General features: G+C 38.4%; 1 protein-coding gene across 1 annotated transcript; it reads left to right on the top strand.

Moving 5' to 3' along the window:
- Window positions 1-2,821: 2,821 nt before the first annotated feature.
- LOC140301599 (semaphorin-7A) lies at window positions 2,822-20,435 on the top strand. The gene is made up of 14 exons (XM_072380145.1): window positions 2,822-2,961; window positions 4,614-4,747; window positions 4,863-4,904; window positions 4,994-5,092; window positions 5,369-5,477; window positions 5,792-5,899; window positions 5,997-6,139; window positions 6,249-6,427; window positions 6,923-7,022; window positions 7,221-7,389; window positions 11,106-11,221; window positions 11,299-11,444; window positions 14,933-15,006; window positions 18,210-20,435. Exons 1-14 carry the CDS (start codon window positions 2,862-2,864, stop codon window positions 18,551-18,553), a joined length of 1,863 nt encoding a protein of 620 aa, XP_072236246.1. The 5' UTR covers window positions 2,822-2,861; the 3' UTR covers window positions 18,554-20,435.
- The last annotated feature ends 436 nt before the right edge of the window (window positions 20,436-20,871 follow it).

Raw genomic sequence — 20,871 nt, 5'->3', positions numbered from 1 at the left:
GTTTATCTAGGATTATTAACACCACCTTGGAATTGTTTTCCTTCATTAGAGAAGAATTACATGGCCTCTGTTTACATCTATGTAAAAAAAGACTCTTCAGATCTGCTCACTTCCTCACAGGAAGGAGTGTGCTATAATTGGCATTTCCTATTATAGTTTCAAATCTGCTAGTGGTGGTGATGGTGTTGGGCTTCAAAAAATCTATTCAGATCTGACTGCTGTCTGACTTAACCAAAGTCCTCACTTTGGACCAAGATTTCTTCCTGACCTCAACTGTGGTTGCTGATGTCCTTTTATGTCTGCTTTGAAAACTCCCATGAGAACATTTCCACAATATTCTCACAATGCGTTATTTCTGTACACTATGTGTCGACCTTCCCAATGTTCAGATAATTCATTGTAAAAGGACTTACAAAGAGGCAGCAATAACTACTTTGTCTCCATTTCTGGCTCTACCCAATAAAAACAAAATCGATAGTTTGTTCACAATACAGAAAACATCAAATGTTTAAGAGAGACATTTTACTTCTTCATGAAAAATAAGAGCTCTTCTTAAATTTGATAGCAGTAACACTACATAAAAAAGTTAGGACGGGGCAGAACATGTGTCGCATCCCCTCTTCTTTTGATGGCGTTCTGGGAGACCAGGGGCCTTATGTATTTGCGCATCACATATGATCTGTACATTGATGGAATGAAAATGTTTCCTGTTGATATACAAATTCATCATGCGATGGCGCTTTTCAGAAACGTGAGCTGTTCACACAGCAATCTGTAGACGGGCCACATTTAAAGAGGTAATGTGAAAAGCCAAACAAAAAATCGGATTTGAGCAGTAAATCGGAATTGTGCATTAAGACCTGCAGTGTGAACGTAGCCTTCGTGACCTTGAAGATGTTGCATGTTCTTATCACCAAGTATAAAGCCAGGATATGGGGTGGGCGTATCTATTGAGCCTCTTTTTGGACAAACTAATTGGGTTATTCTCAAAATGTCCTGGTTTAGCCAGAGACTCCCTTACACAGCTGGTAGTTATCTGACTTCTTATCGCTTCCCAAAACAACTTTGCACGGGTGGTAAATATCAGACACTACACTTGTTAAAAAAAGAAAAGCCTTCCCTGAAAAGTACATAATCTGGATGGGATCATATGCTGTTCTATATGCCTTTCAGCACCAATCATGTTTTTGAAGATGTGTAAACTGCCAGTTTCATCAGCACTAATGATACACGTTCACACCCCCAGATATGCAGATGTTTTAGCTGAGCACTGATATGATCCATCTTCAGTGTCCCTGATTTAAAAAAAAAGGATTTCAATTTTTTATTTGTCACAGAAACACAGAAAAGCATCTCAAATTGAAAACACTTATGAGCTGTGAGGCTGCAGATAAAAAAAATGAATAAGTACACGTCATATAATAGATTTACATCAAATGGCAGACAATGCATCAAATTACTGTGGAGGAGAGATTGCTCATAGGGGAGTTTTGGGAGTGGTGAAGGTCAAAGAGGAGGGAATACAGAGGAGAGTAGTTGGGTTCATCCCACAGAGACACCTCCTTTCCGGCACACCACCACATCATCCAACGGAATTAAGAGGCTGCTCACATTTGTTGCTAATGTCGATTCTGGGTAATCGGATCACACTCTGTGTGCAAACAAACACATTGAATGCACACCATCTAAAACAACTCGAACTTGCTTTTATCTATTTCATCAGACTGTTGCTCACTTTGTCGCTATTTTCTCTACCTAACATACACTGTACAACCATGCCTCACACAATGATACGAAGCAACATGCAGGTTGGTCAGTGAGCAGAGTTGGATGTTCTAACCACAGGTCCCAGCTGTCATTGGACGAGAGGCAGGGCACACCTGCCTCACAGGGCCACACAGAGACAAATGAGACTAACAACTATCCACACTCACACTCACTCCTGAATTTAGAGTCACCAATTAACCTGAACATGCATGTTCTTGGGCGGTGGGAGAAAACCAGAGTACCCAGAGAGTACCCATGCATCCCCAGGGAGAACATACAAACCCCAGCAGCCTTGTTATCGGTATGTGAATACAAAATTGTCTTTTACTCAAATCTGAACAAACTACAAGGAAAATATTAAAAGAGAGAGATTTTGGTATGACAGAATGGAGACGAGACTTTTATAACCAGGCAGCTGTGATGGGCCTCTGGGACTCACTCGATACCCACAGGTTTTGTTACTCAAGATTCAATGGTGACTGTGTTTGACAGCTCACCTGTCTGACGTTTAACTTCTATTTGTTATTGGCCGTTGCGTCTGCACTGAATATGATATTCAGAGTGTGAACTTTGTTCCTTTTACTGGCTTTGTTTTTTCTTTTTATGAGGGCTCAATGATTACTACATGACACCAGCTGAGGACAGACACATTATTATCTATATTCACATTTGCATTATCTAGACAGGCACATTCACATGTTTATTCAAAGGCAGAGCTGTAAAGGTGTATTACCATATTTGGCTACCATGTTTTACATGGTCCATCAGCTGTTTAGCAGTGTTGGCAGAGTTTGGCAAAATACATTAGGTTCCATTTATGACAGAAATATGTTCAGCTGTGCACTGCTTATGTCCACTGAACATATGACAATATATTTGTTACAATTGTTGAAGTAACTTAACTGTGGCAAAACTACTTAAACAATGGACAGTTGTGTTTAACACATATTTTTGGCACACATAGCATTCAACACCTTCGGAAGTACACACCCACATCACGGAAGCTAAGTCATATCATTCATGGTAACATATGGTGGGAAGCAGATAGTCGTATATTTTACACTCGTATTTTTTTTTTGCTGCCGTGGACCAAAATGCTCCTCTTGGAATCAAGGTTTTTAGTTTTATTTTGCGTTTATAGTTTGTCTACAGCAAACTCTATGCACCAACCGCGGGTCGTATTCAAGGAAAAAGGTACGAGACGTTTCTCTTCTAATCAGACAACCGAACGAGTACGTTTTATAACTTTTATGCCGCCAAAACCTTTCTCAGTCAATATCCACGTGCAAATTATCAAAATTAACAAAAAAGAAAAACGCTGAACGGACAACAGACTTCACGAGAGAAGAACATCTGAACTTCTACTGACTAATTCTAAAGTTAAATCTTTGTAGCTTACGCAAAATAAAAAGTACATATTAAAAACTAAAAAAATATCTACTGTGTTTTTTTGTTGTAGGAATATTCTGCCATAGAAAAAACTGTGGATCAGCAGTTTTCATTATAAGGCAAGGCAAGGCAAGGCAAGTTTATTTGTATAGCACAATTCAACAACAAGGTGATTCAAAGTGCTTTACAGAGACATTAAAACAGAAGAAATAAAAAGCATGATTTAAAATTTAAACAAAAGAAGGAAATAAGAACAATAGATAAAATCAGAAAAAATGATATATATGAAAGATAAAATCAATAGTTAAAACATGTTTCCGTTTTGAAACTCAAGCTTATTCAAATACAGCTGAAAATAGATGTGTCTAAGTAAGTTGTAAATCACTTTTCTCAGTCAAATGTCATCTATCTGGATGTGAAGTGAACATTCGTTATTAAATGCTGCATTTATAATGGTTGTTTTTAGTTGTTTTTATGTTGATATCACATGATCAAAACCAGCAAGAAGTCATAGATATAGTACTTTTTGGAAGTACTTTTTGGGATAATTGCTTGTTTTCGTATGAAGGAAATTGAGGCTTTGATTATTAGTGTGAGCATTACTGATTATTAGTACATGTAAATTGGTGTTACTGGTATTTATTTTCTTTTAAATTATTCATTCTTGAATAGGGCTAAATGTGGGTGATGTTAAAAACAAACAAATTGTAAGCATGTATTTTAAATTGAGTTTCCAATCTCCCAAATTAAGATTAAGACTTTATTGTCATGTAGACACATGTAAATATACAAAATTACTCCTCTGCATTTAACCCATCCAGGATGGCACCTGTTGTACACACATGCACAGGGTCACACACTCACAGAGACAGATTCCATATACACTGGAGCGGTGGAGCATGGTGCCTTGTTCAAGGGCACCTCAGCCATGGTAAGGAGGTGGACTGCCACCCCTCCAGTAGCAGTTGAGTGAGAATTGAACTGCCAACCTTCTGGTTATTGGATGACCCACTCTAACCAATGAGCCAAGATATAGCCTTGGAAAGGCTATATTCTGTACCTATATGCTTCATAGTTTTAAAGATGTTTCATACTAAAAAATGTTGAACTTTATTGTAATGCCTCAGAAAATGTCAGCAGGTTGCGTATAGGATCTGCATGTCTGTACAGGATTTCGTATCACAGATTTTGGGCAAATTCTTCCAAGTAGAAGTTGAGATATTCTGTGGTATGGCAGTGTTGGGGAAATTCATAGATAATACAAATATCTATCTCATGGCACAACAAGAAAAACACATTAAGTTAAATAAAGAATTTACCTAATTTTGCTCCAGTCTTCTAACAAATGTCCCTATATAATGTGTAAATCTTCTTGTATACTCTAAGATGTTTATACTGTGCATACCCAGTCCACATGACAGGCCTGGTTTATAGTTAGATGTTGATTTCCATTATAGAGACTGCAGCTAAAAGGTTTCCTCTTTCTGGACAACATGAACAAGTATGGATTCTTCTCGGCAAACAGCCGGATAATGTCACCACTGTTGGACAAACACACCTGAATTTCTACAACTTTCAAAACCCTGAGAAGGTACTTTTACTGTTTACAGCAAATTGAGACACTGAACTAGTGGATTGAATATACACAACTAAACTTCACAGCAAAATGCAGCAAACTAATATTCATGCTTGATGTCTCTTTACAGACTCCTGTAGAAAGAAAGGTGCAGTGGGACAAGTGCAACAAGGTGAGGAGTATAAAATGACCCCAGCCAAGTTGGTAAGATTTGTTGTCCACTTCAGAATAAATTTGTAAAATCTTGCTCTCGTCATCTAGGACTGCAGCTACAACATCACTTTGGTTTCCCAGAGGGAAGAGGGAAAGCTGCCGTTTGTCTGTGGAAGCAATCGAAAGAGGACAGTTTGCTGTGATCTGGTAGGAGACATATTACTGAGAACTGCAGTAAAGCTGGGAACACTTACTGGTGTTCATTGTCATAAGTCACTTCTTCTTGTGTATGTTGCAAACAACCTCATGTTGCTTTTGCAAGAGAAGCAAATGCATCAGAATGCTTCCTGTTTATTTTTAGCATTTCTACTTCTCCAAAACTACATATAAGATAACAGTGTCAAGTGTAGGGCAGAGTGAATTATTAAGTCACATTTGTGCTTCAGATGAGGGATAATAACATTTATTTGCTTTCTCTTGGAGATGGTATCAGAAGACCCACCCAAATGTGTTCCCTCTGAGAAAGCAAATTACGTGGGAAACAGCATAAACGGGCATATCATAAAGGACAATGAACACTCAGTCCTCATAGGTGAGTTTTCTCTGAAATGGAATTATTTATTGTGCTCATCAGTGCCTGCTCTCTGCTTCACCAGTTTTCCATGCTGGCTAATTTCAGCCTTGAAGGGGCTCACTTGTTCTTACTCTAGTAGGGTTTGCATTTGCAGAACATTTGTCCTCTTTTCAAAACCACTAACCTGCTTCTCTCAGCTCAGCTCTTATTGTATCTTCTTCTACTGTGCTTGCCATTTTGTATTAGTTTTATTTGTTTTGTATTACAATGATTTTGCACACATGCCTCCTGTTTGCACCTGATATTTAAAAATGTGTAACTATTTGTCCCAGAAACTGGACAAAATGCAGACCTCTACATTACATCCTCTGGGGCTTGGGAATATGCTGGCATTCACAAGTTTGGGGGAAAAAGAGTTAGACCAGCCGCCCATGATAAAGGTATTTGCAAAAAGAGATATTTGTGGACTTTTTTTTTTACTTAAATCCTTCTTCTTTAAATGGTCAGAGACTAATTATGTTTTGTCTCTGTCTTCAGAGCAGCACTATATGGGGTTGATGCTCAGCCAAAGGGGAGGTGAACCTTCACAGGACAGAATTTACGCTTTCTACAAGCAGAAAAACAAAGACAAAGGGTTATACAGTAAAATGTGGCTCCCTTTTGTGAGCCAGGTTTGCACGGTAGGGTGAGAGTTATGAGAAAATTTGATTCAGTAACAAAACAAATAAGCACATTTCATAGAAACACAGATCATTTCATGGGCTTGATTTGTCTGTGTGCTGCTTCTAGACAGATGTCGGTGGTCCCAAGAACAACATGCAGTTTAGCTGGACGTCCCAAATGAATGCCAGGCTCTTCTGTGGAGACCATGAGAGCAAACAGCATTTCTCTGAGCTGGTAAATGTGGCTACTGTGCATGCAGAGCAATGGCAGGATACCAAGGTCTATGCACTCTTCAGAAATGAATGGTAGGACTCCATCATCATGACTGTGTTGTAGAAAACATGTTTAAGATACTGTATGGCTGAATGCAACATCTCACCATATTCAGTATGGTGAGATGTTATCTAAGATGGAACATGAAGTACATTATAAAAACTTAGCTGTGGTTACGGTTTAAAAGTACAAACAGTCATGGGCTTTTTTTAAAATATATAATCCAGATGATCAGCTGTATTTTTCTTTATTCAATCCTGAGCAGTCACTAAATGTGACTACCAGTTTAAGCAAACCGCCATAAACAATCACAACCCAGACTAAAGGTCGTTCACTGTGACATGAGAAAAAATAACTTTACATTTTCTGGGAAGCCTTTATAAGCTACATTCCCTGTACTTAAGACTTTTGCTTACCCTTGTTTTTTTTCTGCAAAGCTGAGCTCTTTCTCACATTCACAACCACCTCCCTGTTCACTCAGCTTTTTTTCCCTCTAAAATTGAATAGACTGCTGTGTTTCTCTTCAGGGGCATGAGTGCTGTGTGTGTCTACACAATAGGAGACATTCACAACATCTTCACTTCCTCCCCATTCAAAAGGGGCGAGGAAATGAACAGGACCAGGATGGTATGTGCTATTTAAGAGTTACAGAGCCTGTTTTCACGCTGGTGTTTAAATTAGCTTTAAACCACTTTTAATGTCAGCTCAAGGCAGCTCATGATAACTTTTATATTTTGAGAAACAGAGAGCCTGACAGCAGCTAAAGGTGACAAGACTTGATGAACAGTTGGTGATCATTCTAAAACATGCATTTTGCTTCTCCAGTGTGTTCCTGATAGCGCCAAGATTTCTCCAGAAATCCTGAGGAGGATTGAGAGGGCTTCGGAGATGGAGCAGTGGGTGCAGCCTATGAACAACGCTGGCCCACTTCTCTTTAATCACCACAGCTACACTCACATCCATGTTGATACTTCAGTCATGTTCCTGTCATTAAGTGAGTAATTCAGTAATATCAGTTGAGAAGAACTGTATGTCAGTGTTATTTTGAAAATGTACTGTAGTTTCCTTTATTTTTTAGTAATGAGGAAAAGCTTTTCAACAAACTCAACACTAGTATTTTGTATGTGGCTTTTTAAAGGATCAGAACTGCACTAAGTAGGATAGAGTTGTAGAGAGGAGGAATATATCTAAGTGGAAATGTAGGTGTGTGGTGTAGGTGTGTGGCAGTTTTTCCCCCTGCTCCTGTGATCTGTTGGACAAGTGTTTGTTCTGTTTTTGCCCTTTGGCCTTGGTGACCAATCATTAGGTCTTTTTAAAACATGACGAGCAGGTTATTGTAGTAGAAATTTCTGTTGATAAAGCACAGTGACAGTGAAACAACGTTTCCTAAATTTAAGTTGTACTCTATGAAGGAGAATGTCAGCGTTAGCTGTAGCTCTGAAGGAGTCTCAAATTTCATGAGTTACTTATACATACAAAGACGGGGTGTTCCACAACAGTGGACAAGCTGTATGAGATGGATACATTTTTCAGTTGTTAACTTAACCTCTAAAGCCACCTAAGCTGCAAACCACTGACATAACCAAGTAATCCCTTCTATAGATAAACTATAGTACAGTTATATATCCTATAGTATTTGTATATGGGAAAACACAGAATAACACACCCTTTCTCTGAACTAGAGAAACAACACCGAGCACACGCTAAAGGAGAATAAATGATTTTCCATCTATTTTTTTTTCCCATTAAAAGATGTGATGAACACACAGTCATATCTCAGATTTTTCCCTTCTCAGCTTTTCCTCTTCTACTTTTCGAATACCTAAAAAGTTTAATTTTAGGACAAGGTTCCGTTGCTTTGTATATTCTCCCTTTAGCTTCTGCTATGACTGCAATGATGCCTCAAATACACATTACAATACAATGAGTGTGGACATTTTAAATACCTGTTGGTGGAGGTACAGTGCCTTCTGTCTCAGCCCTGTTTTTGACCTCTTTGACCCCTTCGTTTCAAGTTGAGATCACCAACTGTTGCAGATCTCGTAGTAATGCACATGTATCAGCAATTACTGCATTTAAACAATATTTATATATTAACATAATTAAATAACTGTACTTGAAGACCTACGACGAAAGTGAGGAGAGAACTGGTGTTGTGTTGAAAACCACACAGCTGCAGGTTGTCTGAATTACAGAATGTAACTGTCCAACTAGAAAGCATTCAATTTTCAAAGCAATGTTGTAACAATAATGCTAATCATTCAAAAAGTTACTGCAAAAACTTATTAGAAGTTGGTGTATGTCATCTTCATTACCTAAGCCACTAACATTAGCTACTGCTAAACAAAACAAATTACAATAAACCATGATGAATTACTTCCTAGATACTGACATTCCCCTCATCTGAAGTCCACACACTAAGAGTTACATCTCATCTCTATGTCTCCATAAACAGAAAAAATATTTTTTCTATATATGTCACCTTTAACAGTGGTGCCATCCATCCTTGACTGCCTCCAGGATTTTAGATACTATATTTAAAAAACTGTGTTCAGCTCAATGACAGCAAGACAAACTCAAATATGATGGTTAATAAGCAGTAGCTGGCCTATTTTTGAAATAGCTTCACTCAAGTGTGCTATTAGAATGTTTGTTTCTACAAAAGGAAAAAAAATACATGCATAAATCTGAGCATATGCATTTGGTCTGCTTTTCATGCACCAACAGTTGATAGACTACTTGGTTTATACCAACAAGTGTACATGAAAGTCAAAATACAATTCCTTGTAAGAGTTTTGGAATTCCTCACTTACATGTATTTTTTTTATTAACCTTTATTTATACAGGTAAAATCTCATTGAGACCCAGGGTCTCATTTGCAAGAGAGACCTGTTTTAGGTAGGCAGCAGCAAAACACAAAGTTACAGATTAACTGAACGTACAAGAGACAAAAACAAAACAGGAACATATGATATTTAGTAATAATAAAATTGAAGAAAAAAGGAACTAGTTAAGTACAGTACATGTGCAGACCCCCACTGACTGTCTCACCAGCCTTCCTATAAGTAATTTGAAGTCCTCTAATGAAATAAAACTGGACAGCTTCAGCTTCTGTTGGAGCCTGTTCCATGTTATAGGCGCAGCATAGGAGAACGCCTTTTTGCCAAGTTCAGTACGGACTGAGGGGATGGCAAATGTGATGAAATCCAGGGACCGGAGGCTATGATCAGACTGTTTCCGTGTCAAGTATGTGGACAAATAGGAGGGGAGTAGTCCAATGATTGATTTGTAGATAAACAGATACCAGTGGGTGGTTCTGCGCATGGAAAGTGAAGACCAGTCAGTGAGAGAGTACAAAGTGCAGTGACGTGTAAGGGGTTTACAACCAGTTATGAATCTCAAAGATCCGTGATATGCAGCATCCAGTAGATGTAGGGAGTGAGCAGAGGCATTCATATAAACAACATCACCATAATCCAGGAGTGGCAAGAAAGTGGCTGCAACAATACGTTTTCTTGCATTAAAAGAAAAACAGGCTCTATTTCTGAAGAAAAACCCCAGTTTTAATTTAAGTTTCTTCAGTAATTGGTCAATATGGCATTTAAAAGAAAGGCTATTGTCCAATGTTATGCCAAGGTATTTAGAAGTGGCCACAGACTCAATATGGGTACCCTGAGCAGACATAATACAGGGTAAAACAGCAGGCACCTTCTTTTTATTTGAAAAGAACAAAGACTTAATTTTACCTGCATTTAGAACTAGCCTGAGATGAGACAATTGTATCTGAATGGTGTCAAAAGCAGACTGCAGTTCTTTGAACACCTGGGCGACAGAAGATGCGCAACAATAGATGACGGTATCATCAGCATAAAGATGTACAGATGCATTTATGTTTTGGCCTACCCCATTCACATAAATAATAAAAAGAGTGGGTCCTAAGACGGAACCTTGCGGCACACCATTTAAAGTGTTTAGGAACCCGGAGCTAAGACCATCGGACTGCACACACTGCTTGCGGCCGGAAAGGTAGTTGGAGAACCAGCCAACAGCATGGTCTGACATTCCAATGGTAGACAGTCGCTGACATAAAATACTCTGATCGACTGTATCAAATGCCTTTGAAAGATCAATAAAAAGGGCAGTGCAGTATTTCTTGGCATCCATGGCTTCCACAATATAATTTATCACAATATTATTTATTCTACTGTTATGCGTGCTACATCAAATAATGTGTACTTGGGCAATGTACTTTAAATAGATCTAAATAAGCTTTTTTTAAATTTACATCCATCTAGTGGTGAAGTAGCAGATTTTAACCGACTTAATATATTCTGCTTCATCCTGCCATTCCAAGCATTTGGCTGCATGAAAGTCCCTTTCTTCTGACAAGTTTAGTGCAAAACTCAAGACATCTTATTATTTGTTGCACCTACTGTTGGACAAATTGGTTTGACAAGCTTTAATATATTTTTGTTCTATTCTTTTTACTTTGCTATTGTTGTAGCTCAAAAAGTGTACAGCACTGTGGCAAGCTCAGATTGTTTTTAAAATTGCAACAGAGTGGATTGGATGTAGACACAATGATTGCAAAAGGTTTGAAATGAAAAATGAGAGTCATAAAAAGTAGCTGCACCTGTGCTGACACATGTTTGCAGTGTATGCAGTCAGGTATGTCTCATCATCCGTCCTAAATCCTGTTTCCTTAATCAGATAATGGACGTATTCACAAGGTGATGCAGAATGGGAGTCATTCTTTCATCATCGCTGAGTACAGATCATTTCATAACAGAACTGACATCCACAGCCTCGTCTTTGACCCCCTCACTGTGAGTAACACCTTGCTGCCCATGCATATGTGGCGATAATGGTTTTATTGAATCAAAAAAAATCTTCTACTTTGCAGGGAAAGCTGTATGTGAACTTAAGAAGTGAACTGGTCCAACTTGATGTGACAAACTGTGCCCTATATGGAAACACTTGTGAGGAATGTGTCCTATCCAGAGATCCTCACTGCGGCTGGAACAACAAAATCTGCACCTCAGAGACACGGTGAGACCTCACAGCACCATCTAACTTAAAGTCACCTTGATAAAATTTTTATTTCTTAAATTGTATACAAACAAAAACTACGTTTACATCTGGCTGCGTAAAAGATGCATATGGCCACAGTAGCATCATTTTATTGAATTTACTGTGAAGGTGCAGGTTTGATAACTGTTTGGTTGTCAACAGCTTGATTCTTTTTCTTTTTTTCTTTATTTTTTGGCAGCTCTTGTACCTGTCACTCTCAAATGACGTCCACATATGCCAGTTAAGCCAGCTGCAACGCTAAATATACCTTTCTTAGAGGTCTAGAAGAATACTCGAACATTATTTTTTTTGTTTTTTTTTAAGTTATTAACTTAGCTATCATATTCTCATAAACTGGTCTTATAATCATCACTAACTTAATCCATTCCCTCAGAACTAGATGTGAGGGTACAGATCTCACTAGAGACCCGAGGACTCTGCATGTTCATTTGGTAGCAGTCAAGCCACAAACAAGTGAATTGTATTGAATTCCTACCCTGCACAGCTCTGCTTAAAGGAGAAATAAGGTATAGGGGGTAAAATCATTTTTCATTCCTGGCTGTGAACGTGTCTATTTCAGAATTATCAGTATTACTACTTCAAGTTTTACAAATGTCCAAAATGTACACAAGAAGTGATTTCAGTCATTAAAACGTTGCTCCCTAATGCTATCAGTGCCCAAAGAGTCAACATGGTACCTTTAATTTACACACCACAGGTCCATCCAACTGCGTACATGTGACAAAATCAGGCGCCACCTGACTGTCACTGTGTGTGTTTTGCCATCAGACTTACACAAGCCGCATGATTCACTGCACATTACAACTGCGGAAGAGAGCTCAATTCCATTATGAAGCAACTCTGATGATAGTGATCTTGATTATGTTACCATAATATTTCAACAGTCATTGATATTGACAGTTAGTTGTCAAAGTTTGTCTGCTCTTTATTTTGTTTTAATTACAGTCATCACTCTTTTTTTGATCCTACAATGAGGAGTCAGGAGGATGCATTTATTGATTTTTGTTGTAATGCAGCGCATTTGACTATAGAGAATGTGAAGGTACATCACATCAGGTTGTCAGTTGCAACAGGACTGTGAGGAACTTCAGTCATTTCATACAGACAAAGGTAGTGTGTAATAAGTCACTATATTGTTGGTAAAGATTTACGATAATCTTGAAACTTTTTAAAAACTCTTTTTTTCCCACTTGCTGTGGACATTACAAATATCTCTTTGTCATGTCAAGTAGAAATGAAATTAAACATGATTTTAGAGGCTAATCTGGTGTATCAAAAGATGATCATGAAGTTTTGTATGCGGGGACCTCATATACATATAATGCCTTGATGCCTGCAGGATCCCTGAAATATCATGCTTAAACAAACCCAACAGCCCAAAGGCTAGTTACAATGAGAAACTTTGTCTCTGTATGACATACCATGTTTTGGGTTTTGTTTTTGTTTTTGTTCTGTTCAGCAACTCAATACTACTGGGAAACATAAGCCTGGTGATCAGATCTCATGATCTTTACTCGTGGAATGTGGAATTTTGAGAAAAAGTCTGATGACAGACAGTGTTTCTATTGTTGTGGAAAGTTTTTGGCTATGAATGAAATGATACCAAAAACACTCAATCAAACTTTACATTTAGAGTTTCACTCCATTTTAAGTCGATGTGAAATTAGGCAGGGCCTTCTCTTTTCTCTGTAACCAAGACAATAACACAAAGAAAGGGGAACTAAAATTAAGCCTTTGTGTTGTTGCAGTGTCGTATGGAGGGGCAAACTTTTTGCAGTTAGAACTACCCTAAAACCACATTTGCTTCCACATTCATCTACTGTGATGTGGTAGATGGCTGAGTCTCAACAGGTTTAGTCAGAAATGACACAACCTACTGATGAACATTTTTTCATTGGCTCTGTAAGACAGGAAATGAGAGGAGTCATGCATCGCATGAACCCACACAAGGAAAGGGGTGACTGAGAATGACTAACTGGATGCAGGGTGGGTCATAATGCATTCTTATATATAGTATTCAGCTGGAAGGCAAAGAAAACATATTTTGCAAGAAATGCAGATTTTTAAAAAAAATAGAACATAGCTTCATGACTACACACTTCTTAAATGTATGTGTCAACAGATAAAGAGTACAAGTGTCAGCACTTATATTTCACACGCCTGTAGGCCAGCAGCAGACAAATGACAGTCAGGACAAAAAAAGTGAAAAAACAGAACACACTTAGACATAACCAGTGCTAATGGTGCTAACGTTCTTGGAGATGAGTGGTCAGTGTGTTTAATCCAGTAAGACCTGAGACACCCATTTGGAAACGTTTACCTACTTGAAGTTGATTTATTTCTTTGAGATATAAATTGTTGAATCATTTTCAAATATAACACACGTACACAGATATGTAGGTACAAATGTGTAATATAATGCTTTATTTCATTTTGTGAATTAAAAAACTTGTCCCATCTCTAAGTTTAAGTTTTAAGCGCTTTAAATTTTGACGGTGATCTGAAAATTCCTAACATTTAAAAAGCCTAATTGTAATATTGTCACACGGTTTTTGAGAGGTTGATTGAATGTAAAGTATCAGGGAACATTAATGCAACCAAACGGGAACATTCTCCAAGGGCTCCTACATTATAGATTGTAGGATAACTTTATGGGAAAGCAACACATGCAACTGAAAAGTAATATTAAATTTAAAAGAAAATATTTTCTCATGAACCATGTGACAACCAAAAGAAAATACTTTTGTGGACCATTCATGCAACTATTATAATGTTAATGAAACCAAACGCTAAGGTTCTGTGACTCATGTTATTTTCACATGGAAAAAAATCCCAAAACTTTCCTGGTTAGTTATGTTCCAGTAACAAAAAAAACCCAAAAAAAAAACAATGAGCCTGAAGTCTTTTTTAAGTTGTTCTTAAATAATTTCTTAAGAAATCTGTACGTCAAATTCATGACCACAAAATTGTTCGTGTCTTTACTCTTAGATGCGTATCAATGTGCCATGCGTCACCAGCTGCTCGTTGTTCGAGGAGCTGTTCTGTAAGATGAAGGAGTTGTGTGCTCCTCCTGGGAAGTGGGAGCCCAAGTTCATTCAGGGGTTCTGGGAGTTACAAATGTGTTGGATATTTATAAAGTGATATCGCTTCCAGTTGAGGTACAGGAATGGATCTGGCGAGAATGCTTTAATGTGGGCATGTGTGCAGTCTATTGTACACACGATGTTAGGAGAACCAGCAGGAGAATTAAATCCCATCCTAACTGCAACCTGTTCTTAAACTCTATTTTGAAACGTTATGTTTTTCGTGCCCAGATAATGTATTGCATCCACGACTCGCAGGAGGATTAGCGGCTGTGATATGCCCATCCTGTCCAAAGACCCAGTGACCCAAAGATGAATTTTGAATATAACCTTTAAATAACTGGTATGTCTTTTCTTTTGCAGTGGCACTTATCAGGACATAGTCAGAGGGAACCATACCACCTGCTCGACATCAGAATCATATCACCTCAGACAAGGTACTAAGATTTTTAGGAATTCCTGCTTGTGGTCTTTAATATCAGTGGAATACAGGTGACTCACATGCATATGAGAAGTTTGACAAGTGTATATTGTGTACTGAGCAGCTAAACATTGCTTTCACTTTAAAACTGAGTTGCTATGGTGTTAGCATCAACATTTTTAGACTGGCTTCAGACATACAAGTATTTTCAGTGTTTAATTTAAACATTAATCAAGTACTAATTTTGGGATATTTGGTCAAAAACGTTCTCATCGTGAATATAAACTTTTATGCATTTATTTAACTGCAACCAGATGCTGTTAGTTTAGTGTAGTATAAATGGTAACAAGGATAGACAGTTAGCCATGCTCTGCCAATGCCTTGTTTCCTTTTCTCATTCAAAACTAATGGTTAATTTATTGTAACTGGTAGGTGCTCTGAAAACATGTCTGCCTAATATATTGGGTTGCTGCCACTTGAGAGCAGTCTCAGAAATATGTGGAACAATCTGGGGTAAAGGCTGCTCTTGCTTGTGTTGATTCTGTTGCTGGTCCTTTAGTTTTGCTCTAACACAGAAAGATCAAAGTCGAAACAGATGTGATGCTTTGTGGTGGAGTGAAACTGAGGTGTTAAAAATTATTGAAATTGTTCAGTGCAACTCTTGCCTGTGACCTTTACCTGTGCTGCCTTGTTAATTTTGTTTTACTTTATTGCTGTGTCCTCTTTTTGAAGAATTTTGTTGTGTTGGTTGATCCGCAGGCAATCAAAATCAAAATGTGACTGCCAGGAAGCGTCATTATCCAAGTGTTGTTATTATTTTGGAAGACTATGAATGCACTCTTATAGATATGTGGAACAATCCTGTTAGAAAGAAATCCTAACTGGAACCCAAATGTTTTTGTGGAAGCATGTCAGCCGGTAGGTGGTTCCTTAAAGTGGCTAAGAACCCATGTGTCAACTTGAGGCGCATTCCCACTGTAGGAACCTTTTGCAGTTCCTATAACCGTTATATAATCCTATAATGTTTTTTCACGCATTCGGACATACAGGAACTCGAGAGATCACGGCCCTCAGTTCCTATAACCATTTTAGCTCCTACTCCGAGGCAGGACCTTTTCTGGGTTCCATAGGAACACATATGACGTAGGTGTTTGGTGGTTGGTAGCTACACCCCTTGTCTGAAATATTTACTCATACGACACGGACACAACCGGCGCATATTTAATAAGTTAAACTTACACGTGCTCTCCTTCTTTCGAAGTATCGCCTGCTTCTCGATTCTTCATCTCCTGACTCTCACTGTGTGCTCTTCCAGCCTCGATCTTAGACGCCTGATGTGATCGTCCATGATTAATATTACCGTCATGCAGACCATAAACATGGTGGCCTCCTCGCTCTCCATGTTAGCTTCTTGGTGGTGTTGTTTTGTTTTCTTCTCTCCTTACTTTTCGCCGGTTTTGTCGTTGAGTGTGGCGCTACAGTAACACGTCACTGTCGCAGACGGTTGCGTCACATCAGTCCCGAGCAAGGTCCCTGACTCATGTGCGAATGCAAAATGAAACAGTTCCCCTGGGGAAGGGCAGTTCTTATAACTAAATTCGAGGTGGACAGTTCTTAGAACTGCGTTCTTAGAACTCTCTGTCCGAATGCGCCTTTGGATGTCATCATCAATGCACCCTGCTGCAGCACAGCTTATTTACTCTGTGACCGTTGGAGTTTGGAGTTTTGGAGTTTGCTACTGCAAGTTTTGTGCAACATGGCAGGATATTTATCAGACTTTGACGATGTGAAAGACAACTTTGAATAAGATGGACGTCCTTACCGGAGTGCAGCGGCGCGCGTTGATGATGTTATCCCACTAGACACGTGTAGAAAACCCCCATAAGCCCCTAATAACAACATCACAGTCAGCTCTGAGCTATCAGTGCAATAGTATGTGTTCATTCATTCGGCTTAAAGTATTGGTGAAATATAATGCCTTATTTAGAGGCTGTATTCTTATATGGATATATACGGATCTTGAGTAATCTAAATATCTTCCGAAGGACGGCAACTTTCACCAAACTGTTATCGGTGAGTAGATGAACGTATTTTATTAACAGAAATAAGGTCTAGGCTTAAAAAAAAAAAAGAACTTCCCCTTTTATGCCCCCAATGCAAGAGGAACTTGCCAGGTCTTATCTCACAACCTGTTTTTTCAGTCAAGTGGACTTCCTGTTGACAAGTTCTGCTTTCTCTTTAAGCAAACTACCCACTTAATTAGCTTCTTAATAACAACTTAACTCCCCATGTTACTGGAGCATTTAAGCATTTGTGCTGTTGCTCAGTAGGAGCTGTTGTTTTTTATATTATTATTATTATTATTTAAAGAGATGTATTATCTTTAAATTGCCACGATCCTTGTAAAAAGTGGGACTTAAGAAGAAATTTGCTCTTTGGTCAATGTTCCTGGAATTTTTTAAGAATTCAAATTTGTTAGCTGAGATTAGAAGAAATGACAGCTCATATTAAAGGGGCATCTAAAGACTTGTTGCCTAATCATAAGCTTCACTGTGGAACTTCTAACACGTCTTGTTTTGTATCTGCCCTTGCACACAGTGTGTCTCCGCCCAGGTGTTATCAGTACCAGACATGATCTCACCACAGCTTCTTGATAAAAGCTTAACTACCCTTATTACTGTAGCAACCCTTTTCCCACATGCTAAGTAGGAGCTTATTTTAGTTTAGTTTATTTTAAAGAGAGGTGATAGCTTTATTTATGTGAAAGAAAAAAATCTATAGCAGTTGTGAAACAAATACCAGAAGTGAAACACACAGACATGCGGTACAAATACAGAAATGACTCTACCAACCAAGCCACAACGTTTTAAAGCCCAACCAACCTGCTGTGTGTGCTTAAAAACTCAAAGTGTACTTTAGATACAGTGTTTGACTATGTATAAGGAGCAGTCTGTAGAAACAGATATTCTGTAGATAGATAATAAATCTTGTTTTCAGGTGATTCCAGTGCATTTTTGCTTATAGAGCCTCCCTAATCATGCACCCTGAAACTTCGGTGGTGGAAATAAAGTGTAATACGTCAAACCTCCCAATCTTCCTCTCTCCTGGGATCCAGGCGCTTGGAAACACAAGGCTAATAACAGACCAGACTTGTTTAATGTTAAAAAAGGGAAACAAACAAACTTCTTAACGGTAATTGTTCTTGTGTTCTTTTCTCAGTGCATCCATCACACTTCAATTCAGATGTGGTCAGGGTAATGCTTCCGTCTAAGTCCAAATATTTCCTGCGGTGCCCGATGTTGTCCCATCATGCCCAGTACACCTGGCACAGCCTTGGAAGCTCCATGTCCTGCAGCTCAAGGGAGGAGCAGTGCCTTCATCTGATTGACAGCATGGATCACAAGCAGGAGGGACATTACAAATGTGTGTCAGAGGAGATGGGTTACAAAAAAGTCCTGGCACAGTACCAGCTGCAGGTGAGGGGGACGGCGGTGGTTTGGACAGTGAGCCCTGTGGTCTGGGTTTGTGTGATCGCTGTCCTGGTGAAGAGTTTCTACTGTTAATTTACAGTAAGTGGCAATTTGGAAAGAATTACGAGTATCTTTGCTGATACTGAGGTCATGACTTTATGTTTTAAACTGGTGGTATTTTTGTGCACATACAATACTTCCTGTATGTAAACATCTTAACATGTCAGCAGTAGTGTCATATCAAAAAAGAATGTTGAATACACTGCCACTTTATTTTTGTCAGGTTAGATCCCCTTTTGCTATCAGAGCTACCCTAGTTTTTTTGTGTGATGTCATCATTAAGGTGCTGGAAACATTGCTCAGTGAGCTGGTTCATGCTGACATGATAGCATCACACAGTAGCAGCAGATGTGTGAGTCTCCAGCTCTATCACACCTCAATCTGCATCACCAGTCTGAACTGTGACATAATGGATTAAAGCTCTAACATTGTTACACCAAAATTCTAACACTGACCAGGCCCTTGGTCTGACCAGACCCTCTTCTCCTGTGGTACTATCTGATCCTTTTCCCCTGTTACTGTTGGCTATTTGTCAGGGGCTACTCATTCTTCTTTAATTTCCTTGTTGACGGCTCTTTGACTCAGAACCGCAGCTCACAGGATGTTTGTTTCTTTTCAAACAATTCTCTGTTATTCTTTGAGATTGCTGTATGATCATTTCTGTTGATACTGAAATACTTAAAATAGTGTCACTGCCATAAAAAGCCTTGCCTTGTTTCAAACCTCTTAGGCCTCTCATCTTCTGCCCCTTTCTGTGGCTTGATTTGAGCTTCAGTAGAACCTCCCTGCTGATCAAATATTTGTTTCAAAGAGCAACTGAACAGGTTTAGCTAATAAAGCAGCAGGTGCATGTTGACATATGTGAAATCTCAAATGTTGCAGTGTCACTGAGCTTGGTGTTCTGCTGAACACAAGGCATTTCACCTTTACTTTTTTCAGTTAACTCAGATCAACAGAATTGCTTTTCACAGTACTTTTTGTGTCTTAGGGATGGTATTTTGCATTAGGAAGTTCATATCCACCATTTGGGCTGTTACTTTAATTTATAGACTGTTTGAAATTTGTGCAAAGGGCTCGAGCCAACCCTCATTTCTTTATTTATTGCCAGGAAACAGGAAATAAGTCCAGCAGTTTGTTGAAACATATACAAACATTAATAGAAATTTTGTATATAAGGCAAAAACTGTTTTTTTTAATTGTAATAATAATTGACCCGACACTGCTTCAGTATGTTGAGGTCTGAGCTCTGGGGAGGATTCATCACTCAATAAGACTCGTTGCCACTGCTTTTCAGTCCAGTTCTTATATCACTGGAAATACCTCAGCCTTTTCTCCCATTCCCTTCCTTGAAAACTGCCACATGACAGCCACCCTTCCATGAAAACCATTTCTGATAAGGCTTCAGTGAACAACTAATAGGCCCGTTAAAAAAACAGCTTCTTTTTTTTTTTTTACATTTGATAAACCACATAGATCAGCTCCCATAACCTTTCTTCCCATAATACTTTATCCTAACTGAAGCCATATTCATCTCCCAGAGTTTTTAAAGAATGTATTCATGTCTCTTCGATCGGTTTTTGCAATTAATTGCATGTGCTTACAGAACGTCATCTCTTTGTTGTCCATGCCGATTTAAAAATACAGCAGCTTGTCTTTTAACAGGAACAAGATGAACTAACACCTCTCTGCACTGGTGTCGTTTGTTACAAGTTATTGCACAGCACTTTATTTTAGACATTTAATGTTTTATAAATTAGATTATTTTTTTACAAGAAAGTTTTATATTCCATTCTTTACATCATTATTGATATTCACTGTCTTACTTTTGATTTATGCCTTTAAGTTTTGTGATTAAGATGGTCTTTAAGTTTGGAGAATAGTTTAAAGTGATCTGTCTGTGTGCATTCTTGTTCAAATAAATCCATTTAAACACTTTTTCTCAGTTGTTCTGTTCTCTCAGTTGCATCACCTAATGCTTTGCTACCAGTGGGGCTGTGATGAGTTTCCCTTCACACAGTTGAAAAAAAAAACCCTGCAGTTTTGAGTTTGACACCTGTGCTCTCACTTTTTAAAAGGTGGAAGTTCAACACTTTCACAACTTGTAACATTTCCTGAATAGTGTAATGGGGCTGTTGCACCAGGGTCGCTTGAGAAATGTTCTTAAAAGTCCATTATTCTACACAACACTTCTTGGTGGAAATGTCTTTTGCAAAAATGATATCAACTAATTTCATAATTCAGCTTTGAAACATTTCTTGTTTACAAAATGACTAAACCTTTCCGAGAAACTTGCTTGTGGTCTGTAGTGTGTAGTCAATTCTAGACTGTGCATTCATATCGAAACCAACTTC

The sequence above is a fragment of the Leuresthes tenuis genome, unplaced genomic scaffold, assembly GCF_036924035.1.
Source record: "Leuresthes tenuis unplaced genomic scaffold, fLeuTen1.0.hap1 SCAF_2, whole genome shotgun sequence".
Classification (NCBI taxonomy): Eukaryota; Metazoa; Chordata; class Actinopteri; order Atheriniformes; family Atherinopsidae; genus Leuresthes; species Leuresthes tenuis.
Note: the sequence above shows the minus strand (reverse complement) of the source record. Positions and strands in the feature narration are given on the sequence as shown.